Source organism: Paramormyrops kingsleyae, chromosome 11 (assembly GCF_048594095.1).
Source record: "Paramormyrops kingsleyae isolate MSU_618 chromosome 11, PKINGS_0.4, whole genome shotgun sequence".
Lineage (NCBI taxonomy): Eukaryota > Metazoa > Chordata > Actinopteri > Osteoglossiformes > Mormyridae > Paramormyrops > Paramormyrops kingsleyae.
This window is the reverse complement of record NC_132807.1, coordinates 22,555,161-22,573,816: the sequence shown is the minus strand read 5'-3', so window position 1 is coordinate 22,573,816 and position 18,656 is coordinate 22,555,161. Positions and strand designations below refer to the sequence as shown.

Sequence of the window (18,656 nt, the reverse complement as noted above, 5' to 3'; positions counted from 1 at the left end):
CCATTCCTTCCTTCCCATATTTAATTTTCTGATAAACCTGCTGCAGACCAAGGGCAGTCGTGCTTCCTTTCCTGTGATATTGCATTTCTCATTTCCGTGCTGCAAACACCTTCCCTTGTACATTACGGTTCTGCTTCCAGGAACAGGACCAATGTACGGGTGTCCGTCTGTGCGTTTGGTCTCGCACACCCCTCTGCTCAGCCTAATGGCATTATTATATGATATTGAAGGTGTGGCCGTACAAAAGATATTTTCATAACTTGAAATGCATGTTTAGTGAAGATTGATGAATCACAAATGCTCTTCCTCCTCCTCCTCCTCCTCATCCACCGACTGAATCGTCAGTGAGATGTATGGTCACAGCACATGAAAAATCACAGATTTCTCAGCGAGGACACCCAGGATCCACATTCAGTCATCAGGAAACCCATTTCTCCTACGGTGTTGCCCAGGTAAAGTTCATCATAAAATCAGTGCCGAAAGACACTGAGACCATCATGAAAGTGACCGAAGCGCCGGACCTAAACTTCAAAGGCAGCCTGGGATGGGTAAAGACCCAAAATAATCATAGGAATTTCAGAACTTCCCATAAAACAGCGGGATTCAAGCAGGGGTAAATCTGAGATGGCCAGGTTTTGACAGGAACATATATCACGGCCAACCCAACCACACGATCTGCTTCTGACCTGGTTCAAGTGTGCAGGTCAAGTCTCCAGAACTCCCCGCCTCAGCCACTGCAGGGATGCCGGGACACAGCCTCTCACAGCTTAGAACAAATGTGAGGAGATTTCAGGCTCAGTTACGGGGAATTGGGGGGGGGAGGGACATAAAAGCGCCTTAAACTGTAGATAGGATCCAATTACATACCTTAGATAAAGTCACGGATCACACAAGACCATGATTTCAGAGCCTGGACTATGATGACGCAATGATGTTTTTCACCAAAAAAAAACAAAAAAAAAATTTGCTCTCTTGTCAGATATGAGAGGGGGGTGGGGAGGAAGGGCCTGCAGCCCACAGCAGCTGCCTGACTCTTTCCTGTGATCCTGAAACTCCGCTGCTGATAAATCTGCTCAGTCCGGCGCGCAGGAATCCGGCGGCCTAATGCAAACGGCATGGTGGCCGTCGAGAGGAGCTTCCCTGGGCCCGAGGGCTCTAGAACCTTCCACAGGTTTCCCACTGGGGTTTCAGCCCTTTCAGGGGATCCACCGGGATGCCACCGTGACTGCATTAGCGAGGAGAGTATTCACAAAACGTGGGAAGTCCACAGCGGAGCGATCAGACTGCTGCGAATCTGATAGGACACGCCGCATGCCAGCGATGTGATGTCACCAGCCTGCCCCTGGCATCCGTGACGCACTGGGTGCTGAGCTATACCCAGAGGTGAGGAGAGAGGGGGGGGGGCTTGGCCGGAGGCCAGGCTCCTGAATACAGGCTACAGGCCATTCCCTCAAGACCTATTGTCAGAGGTAGAAATTTCAGGCCTAGAAAGTAAAAATCCAAAAAAAAAGATTTTGTTTCAACCAAGCAGTTGAGTGCTCTGTGACTGTGACTCTTTATACTCAACTGGTTGCTTGAAACAAAACCTTGGTCTGGATTTTAACTTTCTGGACTTGAAATTTCCACCTCTGCCTATTCTGCATCAACACCCAAGAAAAAAAGAAAACAACACGACTACACGAGCTAAACAATCTAGCCGTGTCCTTATCCGACAGGTAAATAATTATACCATTCATGCACCGTGATGAGGAAAAGCTAATCCAGAAACTACATTAACTGGAGAAGGGGCTGAGCTCATATGTTGTTGTGTCCCATTTTATGCTGTTTTGCATCTCACAGAGAGGATGGTGCTGAACAGGCCGGTCAGGAAGGCGCTCGGACGTGCCATCGCCACCACAGCCACCTTCCTCACCCTGGGCTCTAACCCGCGGGCACGCGCCATTCACTGAGCCCATCTATTAGGATTGTGGTCCTGGTGCACAGCTGCCCCTCCTGCACGCTTCCCACGGCTGGGGGGGGTAAGACCCCCAATCTGTGGGGATTCACCCAGCCTCGCGTCACTCGTGCTGGGACAGCTGCCAGGCTGGGGGGGGTGCCCCCACACATTTGTCTTGCCAGTGCATTGTGAGACGAAGACACTCAATTATTTATACATGTGGGATTACTGTTAGAACACACGCCTTCTCTGGGGTGCTTTTCTGGGTAATTAAAAAAAAAAAAAGAAATTACAAAGTTCAATAGGAGCGGGTGATTTTGGGAGTAGGATGGGGGGCAGGTCACGCACCCTCTTAGCAGAGCCTCTTGTTAAAGACACGTGCGTACGAGACAGATTGGAGAACCCTGAGGCTGTGAGGCCCACAGGGCAGATTTAGGTCAAAACCTAATACCCAGCCACCCCTGCAGGGGGCGATCTTTGAGCAAATTGCCAGTGGAGGCTCAATCCACGAAACCGCAAATATAATAAAGAAAAGATTAATTTATAATAGAACACAAGGACTCTGATGCGATGTGTGTTGCAGCTCTATTTGAACAACCAGGGGATTATTTAGGGGCGGGGCCACAGGCATCAGAACCCAGATGAAAGCTGGTTGGTCCCCAGATTGCTCCTCCCCTGTCACTAATTCAAAACATATAATTGGTTAATGATGAGGATGGTTCCTCTGTATGAATTGTGGTTGCTCTCATGCCCCCCCCACACCCACTTTAAAAAATCCTAGAATTGTTCCTGGGAACAACATAACAACCGATGCACGGCCTTATGGGTAGACGGGAGGCATGGGCCACAAGCAGTGCATCAAGCCAAATGGGGACTGTGGCGGGGGGGGTGGGGGGGTCGTGCGCATTTATGTGCATGTGCGTGCGTGTGAGATGGGGGCAAGGGGTTAACAGCGCCCGCCATGATTAATACGCCGACTGAAAATTAAATTCGCAGCAAGAACACGACCAAAAAGCCATTAATCCCTGAAGGGGCCATCTTAGCCCCCCTCGCCATGGCCAGAGAGCCCCGACGTGATGGCGGAGGGTGGGGGGAGCCTCGGGAAATGGCAAACGCCCCACCCTATGACCACTCCCTGAGGGAGTCCCGTTACAGCACTTGGGGGGGCAGTTAATCAGCAGTCACGGCGTGTCTGTGCCCATGTGACGCAAGCATGAGTGTGCATGTGTGTACAGAGGGCAAGTGTGCTGAAAACTGCCCTGCCTTCCCCACGCAGCCATCTCCCTCCAGTCCCTCTCCATCCAGTCCCTCCCCATCCAGTCCCTCCCCTCTACAGGATTTGTGAATATTTCACCAGGAACATACACACATTCCACTCTGGGTTGGGAAATGAGCTTGGAAAAAAAAATTGTTTCTTTGTTTTGTTTTTTTTTCCCCTCTAAAATTTACAAAGCAACGGCTGGCCGCTGAGTGGGGGCTGCAGGCTCTGGCAGGTGGGAAAACGCTTAATTTGCCCGCCCCCTCACCATGGTACACTCGCCGGCTAATTAGGCACACTGATCAAGGCGCCGTGCCAATGTAAATATTTAACAGGTTCTTTAACACGGGGCCGATAATGGCGCGGGCATTCCAAAAGACGGCCACGGTGGGGGCCTCTTCTTAAAATGCTAATGGGCCAGGCTTTGGGAGCGGACCTGTAGGCTCCCATTTGCATATTACATTAACAGCATCAGAAGGTTTGAACTGGGCCGATAAAGCACTAAACAGACCCGCTCGGCCTCTCTGGGCTGCTCCTCCGCATTTTGTTTGTAATATTTTTTTCCCCCATAATTATTTGCCTTTGTATTTTCCTTTTGTTGCAAAGCAAGCTTGTGCTTCGGAGGCCTTAAACTCAGACAAGTTCATCTTAGAGATTTTCCTGCTGGCATTACATTGGGGGCAGTGTGAGCCTCAGCAGGTTAAGAGGCTGTGGCTATGATCGGAAGGTCACCGGTTTGAATCCCAGAATAGCCAGAGTGATGTCACCATTGGGCCCTTGAGCAAGGCCCCTAAAACACAATTGGTTTAGGGACTGGCAGACCCTGCTTTCTAAACTTGAACATTATTTTGGATAAAAATCATCGACTAAGTAAAATGTTTCATGCTGTTTTTATGGACGCAGGTGGTACCTTCAACAAACGATGGATTTCAGTCCCTCGTCCCAGAGAAACATAAATTTGAAAGGCCTCCTGTAGCTGAGACCGGGAACCCACAATCACACTCCCCCCCCCCACCTAACCCCCCCCCCCCCCCCCTCCGCATGCCATCCCCTCCGATGACATCACCAGCCCAGATCACCTCATTAGCGACAGAAAAACTTTGCTTTCCCTAAAGAAGAAACAGAAGCTCATTGATCAGCGCGATCGAAAGCAGATCGATAACCTAAACCCTCATCATCCCGGCAACGGCGTAATTACAGCTGAGATATGATCATCATCAAAGACAGAAGCCCGGCTAATTGGGACCCGTCGCTTTGTACCTTAAAAGGCCCAGTCCAGCGGAGCGACGAAATGACCAGCCTGGATCAGTGTCGCCACCCGCAGGGGACATGCTGAGGGCAGCACAACCTCCAGCACACCGACATGCCGGATCCCCGCCAACGTGAATTACATAAGCGGGTCACAGGGTCACTTTGAGCGCCTTTTATATCCTGACGACTCTCGATTTTAATTTATTAATGTTTTGGAACGGTGCCCGCCGGCTCCATGTTCACGGCTGACCTTGCAGTCGTGGATATCCTGGAAATAGTCACAGGAGCTGGTATGCCGGTCCAGAGGATGGCAAGGAGCAATCGGGTCAGGTGACCATTGGTGCAGGGGGGGGTCACACACCACCCCAGGAGCAGTGACTCACAGGGATGCTTCCCACAGAGGGAAATTCGTCTCGGATTCCTGAAGCTCTCCGCTGACGGGGCACGAGCGGGACGAGGCCGAAGGGAGCTGGGATTGGTAACGGCACCGTGTGAGGTATGAACGGAATTCATACCAGCCAACCACCTGCTCCTCACCCCCCCCCCCCCCCAACCAAAGAGCCAGAGGCGCCACGCTTGTAAAGTAACCACAGCCCCTTTGAGTGTTCCTTGTATTTACAAACGGAGATACGTCAAGAATCAAAGCGGTTACCACATGACATGGGTCCCATTAAACAGTCAGCGCACGGAAAATTTACAGGTGATTCGGATCTGGGGGGGGGGGGGGGCGGCTGTGCTAGGGGTGGCTGTTTTTACCTACAGTTTCTGAGGACTTGCCTAAAACCAAGTAGGGCAGCCCATCTGCCCGCTAACAGGCCAATTACCTGGGGACATGCCCCACCCCTACACCCCTCGCCAGCCAATCAGCTTCCTGGACATGCACAGGCAGGTCTCTCAAATGTGGAGCACACCACCCGGCCAAATACTTCCTCCCCTTCATTTCATTGCCTATCACTGAACTCTTGTTTTTCTCTCTCTTTCCCCATTAATTTAGGTAGTTCTTTTTGCCGCCGCCCCACCCCCCCGTCCCCGCCCCCTCAGCGTTTCTGTTCGACCCAATCTCACCTCAGTTTTTATTTCGCCCTCATCAGCACAGGACTAAAAATACATGATAAATGGAATGCGATATTTTAAAGTCTTATCTCTTATCTGCTCTTATGCGGGAATAATAGGGTAGTTAATCCTACAGATCTCCCCCCGAATTGATTAATCAGCACATGCGGACAATCAAATAAATAATTAATATTTTCTTGCCCGCAAAGTCAGAGACTTGCTGTGCGACCGGCAGGAAATAATTAATTAACCCCAAAGTGACAGGAATGCTGCCGGACGCAGAGGGTGTCCGGCACACGCTCACCAAGCACCTTGACGCACTAACAGGACTGTGAATCTGCACATAAAAAACCACAGAAAACATCTGTGTGGTGCTCATGTCCACCAGGGGTCCCGAACATTGGCTGCATTTAGAGATTTCTATCAATAATTACGGGTCCAGACGACAAACAAAATCAGGATGAGTGATTCATTACTCTGTCATCACGATCCATTCATCGGTGAACAACAGAAAAAGATGGCAATTGAATTGACAAATGTCAATTTTGGATTTGTCAGAGGGTGGGGAAGCAGTGGTGAAAATTTCAGACCCAAGATTTTATTTCAACCAACCAGTTGAGTATAAAAAGTCAGTCAGTCAACTAGCTGGTTGTAACAAAATCTTGGCCTGGATTTTTACCGTCTGCACCTGAAATTCACAGGGTTTTTGCCCATCTTTGACTGGTTTTACATCAGCCCCCCTAAAATCTGCTATCTGTCTCTTGGATGAGTCCAATGCTTGCCCTGTTGTATTTAGGAGAAAGCAAGCAGTCACCCCTCTTCTTGGGGGGCGGGGTGGAGGCTTGGGGAGGCAAACCCTCCTAAGCAACTCTACCAGGATTTGGTTTTGACCAGCTGGCCCAGTTGAAACAGCTGTACAATTCTCACTGCTCACTAGGAAGCAAAGACCCTGTTTTACATACCAGTGTGGCAGATGGGGGGGGTCACTCGTCAGCGTGTGGCCCCCGGTCGTTATTTTGGATATACGCTGCTGTAGCATCATTAAGAGCGCCTGCAGAGGAGATCTTTAAATAGGTGCGAGTCAGCCACTAAATACTCAATGTATTTGCCAATTATGCCGTGGGTGATATATCGGCTCGACTGAAATAGGCACAAGGCAGGCGGTGAGGGCAGCGTTGCAAGAGCGGCAGCTTCCTGCTACGCTCACCTAAATCCTGCCTCGATGCTAAATTAGTTGTGCTAATATTTATAAACCTGAAGGGCTGGTTAAAATAATAATGTGGTCAGTCACTGCCCCCCCCCCAATCACTCTGGGAGCCTGCCTCGAACCCTCCGTGTCCCTCCTACTGCCACAGATATCGGAAGGAGCCCCCTGTTGGAGAGTTGGTGTTCTGTCCCAAAATGGCCACCACACGTCAAGCAATACAGCAAACAGCAACGATCCGTTCCATGGCCAACCAGATTCAACATGACAGTAACTGACCGCGAGGTTAACGGATAATGACTTATTATGTGCATACTTCTTACTTATAACACCTCCAGAGAAAACGTCAAGTTTAAATAAGCTGTTGAAATACAGATATAAATATGTATTGACACAATAGGTGCTAATGGGCCACGGCTGGGTCATCAGGGCAGACTTTCTGTTCCCTGGTGTCACAGTGACAGGAGTGTGTGTTTATTTCATTAAATGTCTGTTTATTCATACATCTTACGGATACTGGGGGGGGGGGGGGGGGCTGAAACCTGATTATGATTTCATCATTTAAAATCCCACCCTAGGTGTCAATCGAAGGCTGAACTCTTTAAAAATGCTCTTTCTGTGAGAGGAAATCCTGCCAGGAAAGAGCGCGTGTCCATATTTAAGGAGCCGCTGGCCCACAACGGCGCTCGATACCCTTCAGCTCGATACGCATCGCCTGTTCCCCATTTCCAGTCCGTGGCCTGTTTCCGCCTGAGGCCCAGACAATGGGATGGTCCCAAATTCACTCCCTAATCCATACACTTTAATTGCTCCCCTCAGCCCTGACCTCTGACCCCCATCAGCTTCTAAAATACAGTATTTCTATTAAGTTGGGAAGTAGGTAAATATTCTTCTAATGACCTGGGGGGGGGGGGGGGGGGGAATCAATCCCTCCCATTCCTGTCTCCAGTCGACATGGTTAGTTGTCTCTTTTATTCGATCCGTAGACCCAAACCCCAGAGGTCTGCATGACGCCCCACTCACGTCGGTCCATCAGCTTGTTCTGGCACTAACACAAAATCTGTAGACCTGCACCCATGAGCTTCCCAGCTATATAACAATCCAATCATAATACATATTTTAAAGCTCCTCAGATCTTGAATTATTTAATTGTTAGCAGCTACACAGAGATTGAAAGGTGCAGACACCACTGTATATATTCCATAGATTATTGAACAAGAATGGAAGAACGGGTCTTTGAGGAAGTCAATCCTAGATAAAGCCTGTGGAGCGGCAACTGTATTAAACTTCTCTCCCTGAAGGAGGCAAAGCCAGTGGGGTAACCCAGGGTGTGCCGGGAGACCCAGGGGCTGCAGGATCGAGGGGGGGAGGGGCCTGGAAGGCTGGGATGGGATCGATGCCGTGATTGGCGGCTAATGGCTTTTCCCGCTCCATCTTAACCGGGGATCTGTGGCATCTGAAGGGAGGTGGCGGAGGGTCAAGTTAGATTCCTGTACAGAAAAGGCCAGCCCCACGGTGATGCCTTCATCCCGCTTAATCATCTGAGGGAATTCCAGGAAGCGGGGGCCAGAGACGGAGGATGTTTACACCCACGACCCACTGACCGGGGACATGCAGGTAAGCGAAAACACCGAAACGAGCACAGGCACGAAAAGCGTCCGGCCAGTTACATTTTAAATAAAGTCAAACTGTAGTGTTTAATTTAAACTGTGAGATAGGTTAAGTGTGAGATAGGTTTGGTGATTTTTTTCTTTTCGGTTGTGTGATACTCCAATTTCCCATTTCCCAAATAGCTGAACACCATTGCTGTGAAAGCCTGCATTTTCCCCCACACTGTCTACCTAGCCAGGCAGGTAAACGAGCACAGCGCCTCCTATCTGAGAGCATGACAGTGGCAAGTCGGAAAAGTCCTCAGAAATGAGAGTGCTGAGGCTGTGCCAGATTCCAGTCATTCCTCGCCCCCCTTTCCGGTGAGATCCAGACATCCTGATGAACCGGGGAGTGGAGAAAGATGGCCCAAGAATAAAGGGGGGGGGAGATTAAACGACGGGCCCCATTCCGTCTTAAAAAACGTGGAGAAAAGATGAGTGTTAAAAACTGCAATCAGCAGGGGACTAGAGTGCAAATAGCAGCTCTTGTGAACATCATGAGATTTTGGGGTGATTTCATGTTCAGGGGGATTTTCTGTAATTCAGATCTTAATCCTCCTGGTGCCCCAACTCCATCAGATATCCCACTTGATATATATGCATGTATTGCAGAACAGTAAACCTGATCTGACATGACTGGGCCTGATTTGCATATTAAAATGAAGCGCCAATAAAGAATAAAAACATCGTAAAGGAATTCCGGCTCTTCCATTGTCATCTTTCTGGGACAAAGGCCATCGCCGTGGAGACCAGCAGATGTAACGGGATACTAATTGAGGCTTGAGGGTAAAATCTCGAGAACATCAGTGCGAATACGAATAGGGAGCCATTTCATATGAAGTGGTAGTCAAATCTTTCCCCTAATTTATTTGCAAAATGACGTTAGCGAGAGCTACATTAGACACTAGAACTGTACCCGGGATTGCAAAGGTAAAATTTATTTTTAACAAGTGCAGTCTTTCTTTTTAGTGGGTATTTTTATGTAAGGGTAATTTAAATACCCATTTGCATACTAGATGTGCAAGCTACTCTCATAGCCAAAACATAATGGCATACAGAGGGCTCATTTTTTATACAGTAGCAGAAACCATCCTTATGGTTTAAATTATTCCAACAAGACTTTTCCAACCATACAAGTATAAATTAAGGAAATTCCTAAGCAGTGACACAGATAGCCTCTTCGAGGGAAAGCTCTAAACTTGACTCTTTTCCACACGTCTTAATTTTAGGGCTCTGGATACATGGGAGATTTTTTCCGGCGGTGTCCTGACGCGCCCGCAAGATCAGCAGCTCGGTCTCCAGCGAGAGGGGAGGCGGACGGCCAGCGACATCCACCGCGGTGGAGGAGACACTCAGGTAGAGCGTCCTACTACCAAGGACGGCCATGGAAAGGGCATTTCATACAACACAATGTGCAGAACCCCCTGCTACAGCACGGCCTACATCATCTGCCCGATCATCAGTCAGAGACGCACACCTGTCAGCTTGGCAGAAATGGGGGGGGTGGGGGGGCAGAGCCAAAGTCTCGTTGTCACATCTGCAGTGGCGACGTGGTCAGAAAGATGGATTACATAAATAGTTCCCAGACTCCAGAAACAGAGCAAAGGATGCAGGACAAGCAGAGGGAACTGCCAGCCATCACAGGGGGAGGGGCTGGACTTGCCGCGGGAGCAGGACGGGGGTGAACGTGACCTCACACGGTAAGGTACCCCTCCCCAGCTCTGTGGATCAGGGGGCAGCAGGAGAAGATGAGAAAAGAGACATTTTTGGAAAAATCTGTCAGCTGAATATTTGCTTTATTTCCCTGCCTTTCCGGGCCAGCTCCTTTAATTACCTGAGGGGGCCATGACTGCCTTCACCTCCTAAATCAACACCCCGTTGACTCTTTCTACGATTTTTTATTTATTTTTATTTTTTTTTAAATCTCACTCGGGTAAAAAGGCTATGATGAGAAACCAAGGTGCAAAATAAACCACAAGACACAAGGACTGCACCACTTAATTACAAAGGATTGAAATCTTCATACTACATCTGGGGGAAACATCACAACCACCACCCCCCGTCCAAAAAAAAACTACAGGCTGATTTACTAGTCTCAGTACTCGCCCTTGGACCAGAGCAGATGGTAATACTAATAAGATACTTTGACGGCCGCTCTTCGTTGTGTGGAGGGACACGTCTGAATTCTTTACTTCCGGAGAACAATAGCCGAACCCCGATTCTGAGTTAAACTTCACCCAGGCCACACCGACAGTCATCTGATCATTGCTTACCGCCTCCCTCCAACTGCAAAATCTGTTATTTACCTGCAGAAACTATATTTTCTATAGTTCTTCTGCTTACAAGTCCATTTTCATAAATTATCTGGCGTACTCCGCAGCTGTACGTTTGCGAGGAGAGCAAAGTCCCAATTATTACACATGTTCACAGCCCATTTGCTCGCCTGAATTTACTCTTCCCAAGGCCCTCTTTAAGCAGCCCAAACCCAAACAGAAAGAGGAGTCCCACGGTGCCCACCTCCGCCTTTCTCCTCTTCTGCTCCTCCGTGTCCTGAAATAGACCGCCCCGTCCCGCCGTAATGTCCTGAACAGAGAGGGGGATGAAGTGCCTGCGAGCTGAGGCCGGTAATCCGGTAGCGCGCAGCTAATCTGGCCGCCGAGGGGCTGTCGCGCTCGGTCGGTCACATGTGGGCCGCGGCGTCTCAGAGAAACCCGCGAGGAAGCATCTAACTCTGACCGTCAAGGCTCCAGACAGGGAGAAGGCTGGCAGGGAGACGGGTGCTAGCTCTCTCGTAGGCTAGGCCAAGGATTTAAGCTCCTTATCATCAGCGGAACGTGCACCAAGCAGGCAGAGCGGACAGACACGTCCGTAATACTGAAGTTAGCAGGCCGGGCCCGGCCGCGCTGAGATAAAACACTGATTAAATGACACAGAGATGCTTCTCTGGACTACGCGAGTAAAGCTCATGTTCAAATATATAACTGGGCACTGTCCAGCTCCCCTCTTACGGTGCTAAAAATCTCCTTTTTGTCTAAGCTCCTGCCGACTGGAGACAAGGGCTAAAAAAAACACCTTTCGGCTGTCCTCGAAACAAGGTTTATTTTTCACGAGGTGTCCCATGACCCACAGACCTACCATCCCGCGAATACTTTGCTCAAACATAAACAAGACGAAAGGGACGAGTACAGAGAGAGAGAGGGGGGGGGGGGGCGGGGGCAGGGGGGGTTCGTCACTGAGAGAAGCCTGGTCCAGGTAGGCTGTTTAGTTTTAAGCCTTGTTGGTTAAAGCTATTAAACCTTTAAGCTGGACTGAACACAAGACCACCCACCGGCGCCATTCGCGTGCTGCCTAGCCTTGTGCGTGACAGATATTTGTCCTGTTTATTAATCTGGGAGTTAGGAAGAAAGGGTTCCTGGCAGTACAGGGTGGAGAGAGTGAATGTGAGGTGGAGAGCGAGAGAAATGGGGGAGGGGGAGAGGGGCCATACCCACATGGTGCTCGTGGGAGCGTCCGAGAAAGACCTCGCCCTCCCTCACCCCGAAGCGCTCGACCCTGCCACCCCCCCCCCCCACTGCAGCTGCCAGTTTCTGCTGATCAGGAGGTAAATAATAGGATCAGTAGCTTCCCAGCTTTAGTGCCAAAAGCTCTCCCTCTCCCGTCTTGCCCACTTCAGCGCCTATGCCTCCTTCAGAAGAATGTTTAAAGAGGCGACAGAGGACCAATGAGCTCGCAGACGCATCCTAGGCCTAGTCATCCTCACTGCAGTGGGTGGGGGGCAGGTTTAACGGGGGTGACGCAAGATACGTTCGCTGGCACATGGTCAAGGCCGCAGCAAACCCAGAGACCACCGTGACACACGGGCAGTATTAGAGCGGCACTCTGAATGCGGTCGGGTGAATGTGGCGGCGGCGGCGGCGGCCGATGGGGGCGGGCCCAGAACGGCGGCCCCGGCAAGGCCACGGCAGGGCCTGATTAGCACGGGAGTACCAGTAAATCAGAGCTCAGCTCTTCCAGGAATCAGAGCAACCTTTTTCCCACTGAGCACTATTACTGCACAATTGCAGACTAGCCACGCTAATTAGCAGAGTATCTCTGTCTGAACAAGAGTCCCTCTCAGACACACCCCCCCCCCCCCCAACCCAATCACTCACTGTCGAGGCTGATGGCTGTTAGGTGTGTTTAGGGAGGGTGCGTGTGTGTGCATGCACGTGTGTGTGTGCGTGTGCATGCGTGTGTGTGTGCGTGCATGTAAGCGTGTGTGCGTGCAAGAGAGCGGCGAGGCCCTTAAACACTTCCCGATGTCGACCCCCACGTTACTCTTCGTTGTTATTTAATAATAACAACAACAAGTCACAGTGCTGGAAGGCCTGACACTTATTTTCTACGGTTATCGTCTTACCTATACATCAAATCCCAGCCTACAGGAGTGGCCATTATCGTTATGGCCGTAATGGAGGAGCTTCACGTCGATAACGTCTCGCGCTACATCGCTTGCCGCGGAAGCCACAGACACATTATGGTGCTTTTTTATGCCAGAAAGTCGATCTATGTTCACGGCGTGGGTGTTGGGGGGTCTCGAGTTAAGAAACGGGGGGAGACTTAGAACCGACTGAAAACAGAGGCTGAGCCTGGGACGAAGCGTTCACTATTCCGGCTCTGTTTGCCAGAGCTGGACACGGAACGGGATGGGCGGCACTGGGGGGGGGGGGGGGGTCCTGGGTAAAGATTCCCCGTGCGATAGTGACGGCACTTTCCTCCCCGCTCTGCCCCAGCCGAGCTGCATCTGGAGTGGATTTTGTGTGAGCAGACGCTGAGGAACATGATTACATTCAGTTAACTGCACTCTAAACTGATTATGCATGTGCCAAGCTAATGGACTACATTTGCAAGAGGAAAAATAACATCCAATCAATCTCAATTACTGCAGACCGCACCGGCCCCCGAGACAAAGGAGGTAGCCGGCAGACCGGGCTGCCGCTCCGCTTCCCCCCACACCCAGGGCCTGGGAACGAGGGCCCCAGCCTGGCCTCCGATCGGAGCGGCCAGCTCTCGCCAACATGGACATGCTCACATGGGCCTTTTTCCCGGTGCCGAAACAGGACGCCCAATAAACATTTGCGTGGCGCCTGATCTGTTTCCGTGACGGTCACGCTGCCATCCCAACAGCGAGACGCCACACTGGTTGACACCCATGTGGAACCATAGGAGCGGTTCGCTGCCAGCACCACCTCCTGGCAAATACGGCACCAGAAGCAGGTGCTCTACGCGGCTGCCTGTGTCACCTAATGAGCCGACCCTCTCTGGTAAGAACACACCATGGCGGGTTTTAGGGCCCCCCATGGGAGAAGGAGACAGGAGCCTCCGGGTCAACGTGCCGGCAAACGGAAGCCTCTCCAGGGCGAGGGCACCAGCGACGCGCTCACAGACATGGACCAACAGCTACTGTGATGATGGGGACGGACAAGGGGACAGGTCCCTTCTTGCCATGGTGGTCCCAGTGACCCCGGACACAGAGCCACTTCTTTGTGAGGCCTGTCGGAACATTCCAATAGGCGGGGGGATATTTTTAGCAAACCCTAATATGGGTCGCATACCACAGACTCTCAAATTATCCCATCCAGCTTAGCCCTCAGTTTAAACCTTCCTTTTTAATTCCAGTAATTACAGGCTCCAATTTATACGGAGCCGCGCGCACACAAAGGGCCTGTTTAATGCGAACCAGTCCGATTCGGGCCCAAGTGTCCACTAGGCTGCCACATCTTAGCCTCCATTACTGCTGACAGTCTATTTTCAATCCCGAAAAGTTGAGAGAGAGAGCGTGCGAATTAGGGAAAATAACGGTAATGGACACTGGACTCCCGTGACATGGGAACAAACAAACGGGAGTTTCCCTTCCTCCGCTGTACAAGACGGTCAGTAGCTGAGACAAAGCGTCCACCAATTAGGATCTGGAGAGAGGCCCCAAGTGTCATCCCCCCCCCCACCGGGGACCTCACCGCACAGAGTATGCTGATAACCGCGTCCCTGCAATGGCACCGTTCCTCACCCGGGGGCTCGAGGTCTCATGCCCGTCCGGATGCCTGGCATTCTTTAAGGGATTTTGGTGGCTGTCTACACTGCGGAGTCATATTAAGGAGTTTAGACTTCAAAAAGAAGTTATTATGAATGAGGGGGGGGGGGGGGGGGGCTTTACAGTCCATTGGGCAATGGGCAAGCGGGAGGCATGGCAGTGAAGCGAATGGACCTGAGGCACCCAGCATTGATCATTCCTTAGGAATTGATGGTCATTAGTTACTGAACTTGTCTCTCTCTTCTGTCGGTGAAACCTGTTCACCGTCTCTAGACATGCTGCAGGAAAATCCTCCAGACAGTCACCCTCCCCAAACAAACAAACCAACCAACACCAGGAAGAAGCCCGGTTCAGGGCGTGACCAAACCACCCCGCTGGCGCAGCCTGGCTACCGTGCTGCCGGGCTTGTGTTACATATTTTAATCACAGTGGTATTCGTAAATATCCTGGCTAACGGGTTCGGACTTGAAGGGGGAGGAAGGGAGAATTACAGGCCGGCTCTCCTCACTCCCGACAACTTCACACTCGCGATGAAGGAACCCCCCCCCCCCATATGTCAACACTGGCTTGCCCCATTGCGAAATCCCCCCTCCCACCCCGACTATTGTTAATGGACCATCTGGAACAGGAGCCTCACATTCACTGCTGAAATACAGGCTCCTTCCAACAGGTGGCGTCCTCTCAGTATGACACGCTCCCCGGCAAGAGAGCCGCCGTACGTCGAATACGATAAACCTCGGAATCCAGACGGCAGCTGTGTGCGATCTTTACTCACACCTATCTAACGGGATCTGCATCTAAACACGCCATCAGAAGGTACCGGGGCGCCTGAGATCACACCCGGTGTCAGGATCCCACACAGCGCTGGGCCTGGGCCCCCGGCATGCAGATAAGTGGACGAGCAGAATCAGGCCTGTTGGATTTATGGCCATTTGTTCGGGGCGGGTTCATCCGTCGGCCATTACGGAATGATTAGAGAAGAAGGTGAAGCTGCAAGTCCAGCGAAAATCAATACGACTGTCGGGAGCGATTCTGGCTCCCGCTCCAAGGAGCCGCAGACGCTCCTCAGCTTCCCCAGCGCTCGCTCCTCTCTCTCCCCCTAGCTTGGAGCTCCACCCACCCATGTCATCCCCCCTCCCCCCCATCAGGCGGGGCATCTGCTCAGCACGGCCTCTGGTGATTGGACGCTGACTGTGGGGTCCTCTGGAACGTGGCACTGGTACATATCACTGCATTAGGTTGGCCTCACTGCATTCTGATTGGTTATTGTGTTGCTTCAGTTTATCTTTGCCCTACTGGATTGATATTTATTCATATTTAACTCTCGCTCATTGCTGGTCAGCCCATTATGTGACATAGGCGGCCGCCTAGAGCGTCATCTTCTGAACAGGCACAGACTTAGCTAGACAATTTCATTTGGTCTCAGACAAGCGGTGCCAGCAGTGCAGCTTGCCTAGGGCTCCACATGGGCTTTGACTGGTACTGTTCCCACTCTGAGCATTGGTATATGTGCCTATTTGGTGTACCCCAGCCTCAGGCCATCCATGAACCTAACTAGGATGAGCGGAGGATGGATACATAAATCCATCCATGCATCCATCCGTGCATCCCCACCCCAGAGGGCAGGTGGGATTTGAACCCACAACCCTGAATGCGTGAGGTAACGGAACCATTCATACATAATTCATACTGTTGTTGTGTTTGGAACTGAACACCTCTGCAAGCTGTGTTGAGACAACTCAAGCCTGTAAGCACCAACAAGCCGAAAGGTCACAGGGAGCAGGGGGCGGAGCCTCACTCACCTTGTACAGCTTGAGGCTGGCCTCGTGCCTCGAGTTGATGGTGTGCAACCGCAGCTTCTCCAGGCTGTTGGTGTAGTAGTCGCAGGCGTTGCACTTGAGGTGCACGGGGTTGCCGATGGCGACGCACTTGAGGCGCCACTCGTTCCCCTTGCCGCCCTCCTTGATGTGCGCCACCAGCTGGTACTTCTGCACATGCTTGTCGGTCTTGCAGTGCAGCTGGAAGTTGGCCTTCAGCTGCGTGGTGTAGCGGCACAGCTTGCACTGGTGCGAGTCGCCCACTGTGGCACGCCACTCCTCCTCGGGCAGCGAGCGTTCAGCGCCCATGTGCAGGCCCAGCACGTCCAGGTTGTCCGTGGTGAAGCGGTTGCACACAGCGCACTGGAAGAGCTTGAGGGAGGGGTCGCTGGTCTGCGACAGGCTCTCCCCCAGGGTCATCAGCTCTTCGGATACCAGCTGACCACCGCCCAGTCTCACATCCATGGGCATTTCTCCGCCTACTGGGTGACACCCAAACACACGCTTCTCAGTAACTTTTCTTTCACATCACAGTTTCTCAAGCAATCCATCTATTTCACTGGTAAATGTTATTTTAGATTATTTCAACATAAGGAGTTTAGGTTCTGGGTGGAGGTTTTAGTGGGGTGGAGGTTTTAGCAATTTTAGTGCTAAAATTTACCTTGAATCTCTGCACCCCCCACCCTCCAACCTGGGAAAATTCGGGAGTAAATTGATATACATTCAAAACCCAGGGCAGTGGGAGTCGTGTTTGCCTTCGCAGTCAGGGTGAATTCTGTCCTCCGGCAGCAGAGCCCCCCCGGGGGACCCCGGGCGCGTGTGTATTTGTGTATCTAATTCCATTAAGTCGAGATTATTCTGCCTTTGAACTGAGAGAAAAGGAGCTTTGACTTTTCACGGAAACGTAAACTCTCCCCGGCGTGGCGTGGATTTACACGTCATGCCCGCTCGGACCCAAGCGCAACAGAGGCCCCGCGCTAAATCAACTCCAGAAGACTGGAGTGCAGGAAAGGAGGAGAAGGGAAAAAAAGCAGGTTATTTTATTATTACGGGAGAACGATAAGGGTTCCCATGCATACATTCAAGAAAATGAAATCCAGCCACTGACTCCGAATTGAATGAAGGGAGAGAGGAACCACTTTTCGAGATCCTCTGCCTCACGCCCTCCATGTCACAACCATGTGACACCGACCAAGGTGGGAAAGAGCCAGATGGAGACTGATCCCATGGAATAATGGGCTGCGAGCAGGGTGAATAAAAGTGAAAACAAAGAAGGGGCGTTGAAGGCTTGTGCCGGAAAGTTCTGCCGACGTTTAATCTATCAGCGTCCAGACTGGGGGGGTGCTCACAGCCCAGTACGCCTTTACCCCAAATTAATTCCAGCAGTCGGCTTTTATTTACTGCCACGGTACCTGGTATTTATAGTCAGCGTGAGGCAGACCTCTGCTGCGCCCCTCGTGCCCAAATCCCACTAACATCTAACATGAAACTCGCCCTGCACCTCCAGGGTCTGTCCTGGTTGCCCCGGGACCCGGCCAGATTATGGCTGAGTTCACGTCAGTCCTTCGACACGCGGAGCCGGCCGGATGGCCGTGGAGAAGCTTAAAGAAACACAGATCGCCAAGACAGTCAGACATGTAAAGAGGTTAATAAATGAAGAGGTGAGCTGGGACGCTGAGAAGCTCTGGGTTTAACCCTGCCGGTGGGGGCTGTGTGTCGGAGCACCATTACGGGCAACACGGCGGGATAACAGAATGCGCAAAGGATCCTGGTAAAACCGGCCTACGCGACTGTGCCGCGGGGGATCAGGGTGGCAGGACGCCAGCTGTGTTAGTGCGAGGTCAGGGCTCACTGACGAAGGAGTCAAAAAAGAAAACAAAAATGTGGGGTAGCCATAGTAGGGGGAGCATACGGAAAGCCCGTTTCGGGGAGCAGCACACGTCATAAAGGTGGATCCAGTTTCAAAGAGCAAAATGTTTTTGAAAAGGGAGCTTTTTTCCCCCCATGAACGAAAAACGTGCTGCAGTTTTCACGAGTGCGCCGACGAATGGCCTTGCGTGTGCGTGTGAACGATCATCCTTCGCCGCCATCGCCGCCCCTTCCAGAAATTCACACCGGGCTGCTTGTCAGTACCTTGTGTAACATGCTTATTAAGCGTCGCTTCGCGGGGAAAAAACAAACCAGATGGCAGAATTAGTTACGGCAATCAATTCTCGTTGACGTCTTTTGAACTGGCGACAGTTTAAGACAAGTCTGTGCAAACTTCAGCGTTGTAGTTGGCATGCAAAAAACAGCCCCTCCCCCCCCCGCACGCTGCAGAGCTAGCCTTACTGGGCTTCAGCCGTTCCTTATGGCCAAGATCAAATTTATAGTTGCAATTACCAACTTTGTTATTTTTTTATTTTTTTTTTAACGAAA

The 18,656-nt window shown here is 51.3% G+C and overlaps 1 protein-coding gene across 3 annotated transcripts in view; it reads right to left on the bottom strand.

Moving 5' to 3' along the window:
- zfhx3b (zinc finger homeobox 3b) overlaps positions 1-18,656 on the bottom strand; it is a 125,766-nt gene that overhangs the window by 62,310 nt on the left and 44,800 nt on the right. For 2 of the 3 annotated variants that reach the window (XM_023790703.2, XM_023790705.2), the window contains exon 3: positions 16,224-16,720. In XM_023790703.2, coding sequence (XP_023646471.2) covers positions 16,224-16,720 — 497 coding nt within the window. The remainder of the gene's footprint in view (positions 1-16,223; positions 16,721-18,656) is intronic. The other variant, XM_023790704.2, reaches the window with a different exon arrangement.